Source organism: Arvicanthis niloticus, chromosome X (genome assembly GCF_011762505.2).
Source record: "Arvicanthis niloticus isolate mArvNil1 chromosome X, mArvNil1.pat.X, whole genome shotgun sequence".
Lineage (NCBI taxonomy): Eukaryota > Metazoa > Chordata > Mammalia > Rodentia > Muridae > Arvicanthis > Arvicanthis niloticus.
The window spans coordinates 19,076,348-19,085,941 of record NC_047679.1 but is presented as its reverse complement, the minus strand read 5'-3'; the positions used below and the strand labels follow the sequence as shown (position 1 = coordinate 19,085,941).

The window sequence follows — 9,594 nt, the reverse complement described above, 5'->3', positions numbered from 1 at the left end:
ATGTTTTATGTCCCTCCTGAATAGAACATATTTTAAGTAGAATCATGAAGTTAATTACAGTAAATGATAGTTAGAAAAACAGCACAGTGCAAATTTCTTTTATTGATATATAGTATATAAATTATAAAATATTATGTATATGATTAAATATATCTATATATAAATTACTCAATATATATTATTAAATATATTGTGATATATTTAGTATTTATATATATACCACAATACTGAAAAAGTAAGATTTTTTTTACAAAAACAAAAATTTTAAAAAGTATGGTTTGACAATAGCATGTCTCACTTGGGTTCAGAAAACTATGTTTTTGAATCACATTAGGATCACTACTTTGCTGGGTGTGGTGGCCTATGATTTTAATTCCAAAACTCTGAAAGCAGAGCTAGGTACATCTGTTATTTCAAGGCCAGTCTGATATATATTGTGAGTTTCAGGCCATCCAGGACTGCACAGTGAGACTTCCACTAAATGAGGAGGAGAAAGAAAAGGAAAGGAAGGGAAGAAGGGAGGGAAAAGGAAGGAAGGAAGGAAGGAAGGAAGGAAGGAAGGAAGGAAGGAAGGAAGGAAGGAAGGAAGGATCAAGAATTTGGAGGGAGTAACTTTGATACTCAATGTAGATATTACATGCCTAGCACTGAAATTTTATTTGGCAACCTATGGCTTCTAGGAGGAACATTATGCTCATGTTAGCTAATTCCAGTTAAACCATTTATATTTTTAGGATATATTTTATATTTACATATACATATCATCTGCCATATATACATACGTGTTATAATATACATACACACACACACAAACACACACACACACACACACACCAGAAAATGATTGTAAGAATCTATTGCTAAAGAAGCCACATGCTTTGACCCCATGTCTTGGAGAAATCAAGCTGATAATGATATGTGAGCTTCCTCCCTATTTATAGTGCTGAAAAATTAGGCTACTGGAGGGGAAAACTAACCAACAGGCTTACCCATATTTGAACCACATGAGCTACAAAAATAAGTAGCATGACAAGGTATGACTAAGGGTGCAATAGTGACATGAATGTTCTGTTGATAAGCAAATTCTTTTTGATTGAGTTAAGGACTGATCCACAGGAAGAAACTTACTGTGAATCAGGCAAAAAACCATGGCTGGGGAGTTCATAGGCACTAAGAGTGAACCTACTACTATTATTTTGCAAAATGTAGATAGTATCTAACTACCTTCTAAATATATAATCTTTATATCCACAAATTCCTGCAAATCTCAAACCTCATCAGAGAAACTTCTTCATGAAGTGGGTGATGGTTATTACAGAAACTCACAAGTGGTCAAAGAGTACAACTATTGGTGAATTGCTGTGAATTGCTCAGCAGTGACTCAAACATCCATCTCACACCTCTCCCAACAAAACTCAAGGTATACCATGGAAGAAGGGGAATAAAGATTGTAAGATACAAAAGTAGGGGAACTCTGGAGTGAAACTGTCTTCTAAACTACACACATGAACGTAGCTGTGATTACCTGCATAAGAACTCCTGTTGTGCGGTGACGGCCACTAGGCAAGAATTGCCTCTTTCCATCTACAGACAAATTACTGTCCAGAAAAGGACACACTTGCAGAATAGTCGACTGATTATATCTGCCTAGACAGAGTAATCAGCCCTTAATAATTCTGCATCACTAAGATCTGTCAGATGATTCTGGGCCAGAAGGCTGAAGATTTGATGTTCCAACGTTCTGTAGTATAGGGACTGTCCAGGTGTTCAGAGGTCTCTATAAATTGGCTAAGTTTTAGAAGCTATGCTTTGTGCTTCCCATAATTTCAGTTAACTTAGTCATTCTGGATTTCTGCTGGGGTTGAAAACCTATAGTCTCATAGCCAATACTTGCTATTCACTTTTAGAGAAAAGATCTGAGAGGATGGTTTTCAGCTGACATTCATTCTAAAGTCAAGAAAAAAGCCGGGTTCAGAACTAAGTATTTTACTTAGGAGAGATGACAGAGGTTCAGTTTAGTCAACAAAATGTTGGACTGGGTATTAGGACTATCTCGTAACTCACTGATACAATCAGTACCAGTACATAGTTTCGAAACACATATATAAGCCAGGAATGGTGGTACACACATGTATTCCTACCACTCAGGAGAATAAGGCAGGAGGAATATGAGTTTGAGGTTAGAATGGGGTACAAAGGGAGACTTTATCTCAAAAACGACCTCCTTTTGTCCCCCAATAAACCAAAGACCAATAAAAAAAGCCAAGCCACAAGTATGTTTATATACAGTTAAATAGATCATAAGTATAAAAAGATTATACAAAAGAGTACAATATTTTTTATGATGTGATACTTATAAATAAAAAAGCAATTCTAAATAACCAGTTCTTTAGCTAATATACATATAGACACAGGCATGTTTTCTTCTAAAAAAGCACCACAATTTCATCTGGATGATACAATTATGATAGTTTTACCAGATCATTATATTTTTTAATAATTTTTTTCTTAAAAGTAGTTTCACTTAAGCAAAACTTTTGTTAAAGTTAAATAATATGTAGAATGGTTTCTATCAAATATTTGTATTTTTTCATTTGTACTTTTTTTTCACTTGCTTAGACAAAATTGTACTTAAGATGTGTGAAGTGACAAAATAAGAATTCAAAGGAACCTACTATTGAGTTGAGAGACAGCTGAGTGAATCATACTGCCTACCACCAAACCTATAACCTTAATTCAAAGCCTAGATTCTAGAGTGTTAAGAGAGAACAAATTCCTACAAATTCTCTTCCATTTCCATACTTGTGCTGCGGACATACTCATACACACACATACACACATACACACATACACACACACACATACACACATACACACATACACACATACACACACACACACATACACACACACGAATGAAAGTTAAGATAAAAGGAATTAACATTACATATTCGTATTTTATCTTATTTTTTTTTTAAAAAAAAAAAAATACATACATGATGTCGCGGCCTGAGCTGCCCCGAATTTGTGGGCCAGAAATGTCTGGGACCGTTCTGTCAATGTTGGAACCCACACTGCCAAAAGCCTTGGAGGCTAAACTGTTAGAGCCTGCACTGCCCCAAGTTGCTCCGGTCTGTGGGTAGGGGTTTAGCAAGAGAGAAAGTGAGAATGGATATGAAGAATGGAGACCAAACAGAGTGATTCAATCCCATTTATTCTTCAGTCTCTCTTCTTCTCTCCAAGTCCCAAGTCTTCAGTTCCTAGTTCCTAGTTCCTAGTCCCTAGTGCCTCCAAATTCCAAGTTCTTTCTCCAAGTGCCAAGTGCCTAATAACTAATAATTCTTCTTCTGAGTTCTCTAGTCCAAGTGTCTTCTTCCTCAATGCCTAATTCCTACTCCAAGTTGTACTCTAAGTTGTACTCTCTAACCTAATTCCTAGTTCCAAGTTGTACCTCAGAGTGCCTAATAATCTGTTACTCCAAATTGTTCTGAACTCTCCTGTCTGCCTCTCACCTTTTATATGTCTCACTTCTAAGCCATGCCTCTAAGTCACGACTTTAATCATGCCCTAAGTTCTTGTCTCTAAATCTGATCTCTAAGTCACACCCTTAAGTCACATACATTTAAGTCTCACACACCCAAGGAAAAATCCTGGGTATCTAAAGCAAGATGTTATCAGAGTGTGCTCAGCTGTTGTAGGCTAATGTAATCAAGTCTCTTTTCAGGGAATATGGCTCAAGATGGCTACAAGGATGATAGCTGCCTTCTGTCGGCTCCCCACAACATGACTACTACATCTTCCCCCTCCTTCTTTCCCCTCCAACTTCTCATATGTCCTCCCAATCCCTCTCAAATTCAACACTTTTTTATCTTATAATTACAGTTACATATATTATGTGTGTATATATAAATGCATATGTATATAATAAATACTATCTGATGAGTCTATTTGGTGTTGTTTATATTAGTATGTATTTAGGGATGACCACTTGAGACCGGATGACCTATCCAGGGATAATCTTGGGGAAGACAAATTTGCCTCTCTTAGTAGTCATTAATTGCCTATAGCTCTTCATCTGTGTTTGGGGCCTTGTGATATTTCCTCCATAGAAACTGGCATGTCACCTGGTGTTGTCATTGTGTGGGTCTTATTTAAGTGGCCATATTTTTGAGATCTTATGAGTGCAACTTCCCTGTCATCTAGAGAAGACACTACTATTGGAAGAGGCATCCTAGTTCTCTGGCTCTTAAAATATTTTTGGCCCCCTTTTGCAATGTTCCCAGAGCTTTAAAGGTAAGGGTTGTATTGTAGGGTGTATTATTTGGGTCTAGGCACCCTGCAGCCAAGTTGATCTCTGGATTTTATCAGTTGTGGCTTTCTGTAACAATCTCTGTCTGCTACAAAGAGAAGCTTCTTTAATGAGGAGTAAGGGCTACATTTATCTGTGGATATAAGAATAAATATTTAGAATGTATCTAGAAACTATACTAGCATAGGAAATTGGCAGTAGGAGGTTCTATTCTGTGGTCCAAGATCTTACCAAACACTGGTAATTAGCTAGTGTACAGTACCATGCATGAATTCCCTTTTACTAGGTAGCCCATTAGATCCCTGCTGGTTACCTCGAAGATATAAGTGTCACTATTGAATCCTTGGGTATATTTTGCTATGCTTGCCATTGCTTCATAGATTTCATAGCTTGCTTTGATTGATGATTGGTTTTTTTTCTTGACAGCTTTCCAAGATTCTCCTACCTTAGGCTCTTGACAACACTTTCAGGTGCTTGGCGAGCCAGTGCTCAGGGAGGATGCTAACAGGTCATTTACAATTCACTTTCTGTAAGACCTGTGTATAGTATCTTCAGAAATAGGATCTGATCTTCACATTCTGGGAGGCAGCCAAATATTATTTTAGGAGACCCTTCAACAACTTTGATCTTGAGGGGATGGTTTATCACATACTTGGGATCTTCTTAATCTATAACTCTTCAAGGAGCATTATAACCCCAAATGGCTTCACTATATATGTGTATATATATATATATATATATATATATATATATGTGTGTGTGTGTGAGTGTGTATGTATGTGTGTATATGTGTATATATATATGATGTAGTATATGTATGTGTATGTATATGAGATATATATACATATATATACATATATATCTCATATACATACACATACATATACATATACTACATCATATATACACATATACACTTTTTTTGTTAGCCTTGTTTAATATCTCCTCCATTCCTTTCTCTCCATATTGCCCTCCCCACTTCCCAGTTCAAATTCTCTGCCCATTTTTTTCCTGTTTTCTGTAACACCTGTACTCTCTCTAGAGCTCAGTGTTTTTGCTCATATAAGACTGTTTTGTTACTTGTTACATGGTTTGAAATATAGAATGGTAATCACTCCATCAGTGGTCTCTTAGCTCAGGATTGCCTTGGTTATCCAGGGTCTATTATTTTCTACTTCTGTGAATGTTTTGGGAATTTTTATGGAGGTTGAGTCAACTCTATAGATTAGTTTTGGTATAATACTCATTATCATAATATTAATTCTATCAATCCACAAGCGTGGCATGCCTTTTAATCTACTGTCTCTCTCAATCTCTTCAGAGATTTAAAGTTTTCATTGTAAAGATCACTTACCTCCTCCATTAGGATTGTTTTTCTGAAGCTATTGTAAATGAGAGGTTATTTTTATGATCTCAGCTAGTTTGTATTGATGTATATAAAGACTACTAATGTCTGTGACTTTTTTTAACCTGCCACTTTGGTGAAAGTGTTGATCATTTTAAGACATTTTCTTGTAGGATTCGATCTTTTATACATAATATCATATGCTCTGCAGAGGGATAATTTGACTTTTTTTTCTATTTGCATTACTTTTAGTCTTTATTGTTCTGGCAAATGTATTCAGCACTATCTTGAAAAGAATTAGAGATAGTGGACAGCCCTGTTTCATTCCTGATGATATTACTAATTGAATGTAATTATTCTCTATTTTGATTCCTCATTTGTCTAACTACTTGTACTATCATTGATAACTTAAAAACACACATTTGAGTACTGACATATGTGTGAAAGAACAGAACCTACTTCAGAATTATATTGTATACAAGGAGAAAAAATTATGGAAAACTAAAATAAATAATAACATAGTAGGGAAGATATACAATTATAAAATGCCTGAAGGACAATGTTTACTGCTTGTAGCCAAGACTAAAGGCAGACTACATCCTTCCAGAACATGTTCAACTTCAAAAACATTACTGAACCACATTAAACAGTACTAGAGTAGTGATTTCAAATCCCCTGGTTACTACTAGAATCTTTTAGTAGACTGATACCGTGGACTACACTGAAGCCTTTAAGTGAATGGTGTCACAATGTGGGAGGAGGTAGGGTGTTGTGGATAGCCCCAGCCTTGTATTTTGATACTAATTCCCCTTTCCTGTGAAGGGCTGCAGGGGAGGTGTGAGTCATTACACAGGTGAATTCTAGTGAACCATCTGCCCATCTTAATTTGTAAAATAAAGGCTGGAGCCAGTGATTTGGCAGAGGAAGGAGAGGTGGACATATAAAGGTTGGTGGGAAGAGAGCAGGGGGAGGACGACTGGAGGACGACCAGAGGAAGACAATGGAGGAGGAAGACGACAAAGTAGAGGACGACTGGGAAGCAGTCAAGTTATAAGGGTCTCATAGCTGGGGAAGAGTAGTGAGGTGGTGTATCTGCCCAATCTAGGCTTACAGAATATATTCATAATTGCTGAGTTGTGTTTTCATTGACTGGTCCTATTTGGATTAGAGATTTACAGCAACAGTAGGGGTCCAGTGAGTTCAAGGATGCGTCTGGGTACTGCCATCCACACACTTCAAACCATGTAGGTTCTCTTACCTGAACCCAGAAACCACTCCCCTAACCTCTGCCTTTGCCAAATACACATGGAATCACCAACCCTATCTACCCCTACACCCTGCCCCATGAAATAAAGCAAAAGTACGAGGACCAAGTTCATCTTCTGAGTTGGTGCCAACAGTGCTGATCCTTCAGCATCAGCCTACATACAGGTAGGCATGATGTCAGGCTCCCAAACCTGTAGAAACCAGTTTTCCTCTCTTATTATCTATCCACCCTTCCTCCCAAGAGCCCACCACAGACCCACAGGACAACACATCGGTTCATATGAGTACTTTTATTATTTGTACCACGAAGACTTTGTGGTACATCCCTTTAATATCTGGAGCCAGACATGATTCAGGATGATTCCTGTGAATCAGGGGGCTTTTGATTTTGGTTAGCTTCGGGGCTCACTGCTTCGGGGCTCTCCGCTTCGGGGCTCACTGCTTCGGGGCTCACTGCTTCGGGGCTCACTGCTTCAGGGCTCATTGCTTCGGGGCTCATTGCTTCGGGGCTCATTGCTTCGGGGCTCACTGATTCAGGGCTCACCACTTCCGGGCTCACCGCTTCGGGGCTCATTGCTTCAGGGCTCATCGCTTCAGGGCTCACCGCTTCGGGGCTCACCACTTCGGGGCTCACCGATTTGGGGCTCACCGATTCGGGGCTCATCGCTTCGGGGCTCATTGCTTCGGGGCTCACCGATTCAGGGCTCACCGATTCAGGGCTCACCAGGTCAATAGTAGAGCCTTCGGTGGTAGCAGCCATATTCTCCTCTGGCTCTGGCTTGTTACTAATCACAAGTTCAATCATATTATACTGGTGAGCCGAAGATTTGGGCATGATTCTCATCCAAATTTTCAGATTCTTCCTGGTGGAGATACTTGTCTGGGACCTCCTATGGCAGCGATGTGGGGAACGATGGGACCTCTGGGAAACCTTTCGAACCTACAAGCACAGCAGAGGACAGAAGGTCACTGCTAAGAGAAAGGACAAGCATGTGAAGGGGACATTAAGAGGGAAAGCTGTAGGTTGAGGAGGCATCCTAGGGAAGGGAACTTGTTCAAGAAAAGAAGAGAAAGTACTTAGCTGTAGTCCTCTCACCTTTCCACAGTTGGGGCATTGTCCACTACAGTGTGAAACCTCAGCATTAGTTGTTCTGTAGTTCATAGAAGTGCTAGGTTCAACACACTCTTCCTCCTCACCCTCCATGAAGAAAGTCTAACAGAGGTCTGACCCAGAGCTCTGAGCACCCTACTGATCTACCCCGTGAGAACAATGGAGGGCCACGCCCTTCACCCTGATTGGTCAGTACAGCTCCCAGCCAATAAGAACCAGTGTGAGTTCACAAAGCCCTGCCTCTCACCTATCTGGATGCAGGGTGGAGAGGTGGGCTACTAGAAATACCAAGATGTACCTAAGAAACCAGAAGAAACCATCTTGATACCTCGAGGGAGGGGTGCATGGTGGTATAAGAAAGAGTTTGGATACAGGCAGCTCTTATTGAGCCTTTTTCGACAGATAGTTCCCAAAATATCATGCTTTCATGTAGACAATTCTAATTATGGTGGGAGATGTGGCAGAAACCTTGTTTTTCCAAACCATTCTCCATTTCACCCCTACTCAATGGATCATTTTGATTTGTCTGTTTCTTATCCATTAGCTAGTAATTGCATATTTTAAAATATTTCCAAAACTGATCATACAATATATAAGAATCAGTGGGCAGGTTAATACCTACAAAACACCAAAAAACAAAAAGGTCCGATTTCCATGAAACACATCGTCTCATCTATTAAATGTGCACACCGCGAAACAATCCCCCATAGTAAATCAGAAGAAATAAAAGGAGAGGTTGTTGGAAGGGTGGTTTTGTTTGTCATTCTACAAAACAGATATCTGAAGAGACATCTTATTAGAGGTCAAGGAAGTTGAGAATGTTGTTCACTATATATTCAACTGTTGAGAAAGCAAAAAGAGCCAAAAGCCGTGTTTGATTTTAAGATTTTGTTGATTCAAGTTTTGTAGATTCAAGGAAGGAGGGGTAGACTCCAAATCTGACTGCAAATCAGCATTTAAACATGTTAAATACTTCTCCACTCTGCATTTGGATAGTACCCACTATTTGGATAGTATTAACTATCCAAACTCAAATTGGAAAGAGAGCTTTAAAATATAGTCACCCATTTTCCTGCTACCTCTCCTCCTCCTACCTCCATCAGACCAGTGAATCCAGACCCATAGAGGTTACTTGCCTTCCCCCACCCATCTTCTCTAGTTGCTGAGTGCTCTAGAGAAAGCAGAACTGCCCCGAGCAGCTTGCTATTTTATAGGACCTTCATTCTCCACCCCATATCCACCTATCCTTCCATCCTCATCAGAACTGAGAATCCTGAACCATATAGGTGAGCTTCTCTTCCCCAGACCCCCTTTCTTTCTGTCTGACCCCTCTGAGCCAAGACAAGCTGCAATGAACAGTCTGATATTCCAGAGGGACCTTTGTTCTTTATAACCACCTCTCTGCTCAACTTCATCAGACCTTTGTAATCTGAACCATATAGGTTAGCTTCCATTGTCCCTGCTTATTGAGTCTTCTGGGACATGCCAAGCTGTTCTGAACAGCCTGCTAGCTCAAGCAAACCTCCATTCTCCCACCAATTCTTGGCCTACCTTCATCAAACC

General features: G+C 39.3%; 1 protein-coding gene across 1 annotated transcript; it reads right to left on the bottom strand.

The window, feature by feature from the left end:
- Positions 1 to 7,197: 7,197 nt before the first annotated feature.
- Positions 7,198 to 8,140, bottom strand: LOC117694170 (uncharacterized). Its single transcript, XM_034484999.2, has 2 exons — positions 8,017 to 8,140; positions 7,198 to 7,860 (listed from the first exon to the last, which is right to left on the bottom strand). Exons 1-2 carry the CDS (start codon positions 8,122 to 8,124, stop codon positions 7,273 to 7,275), a joined length of 696 nt encoding a protein of 231 aa, XP_034340890.1. The 5' UTR covers positions 8,125 to 8,140; the 3' UTR covers positions 7,198 to 7,272.
- Positions 8,141 to 9,594: the final 1,454 nt, after the last annotated feature.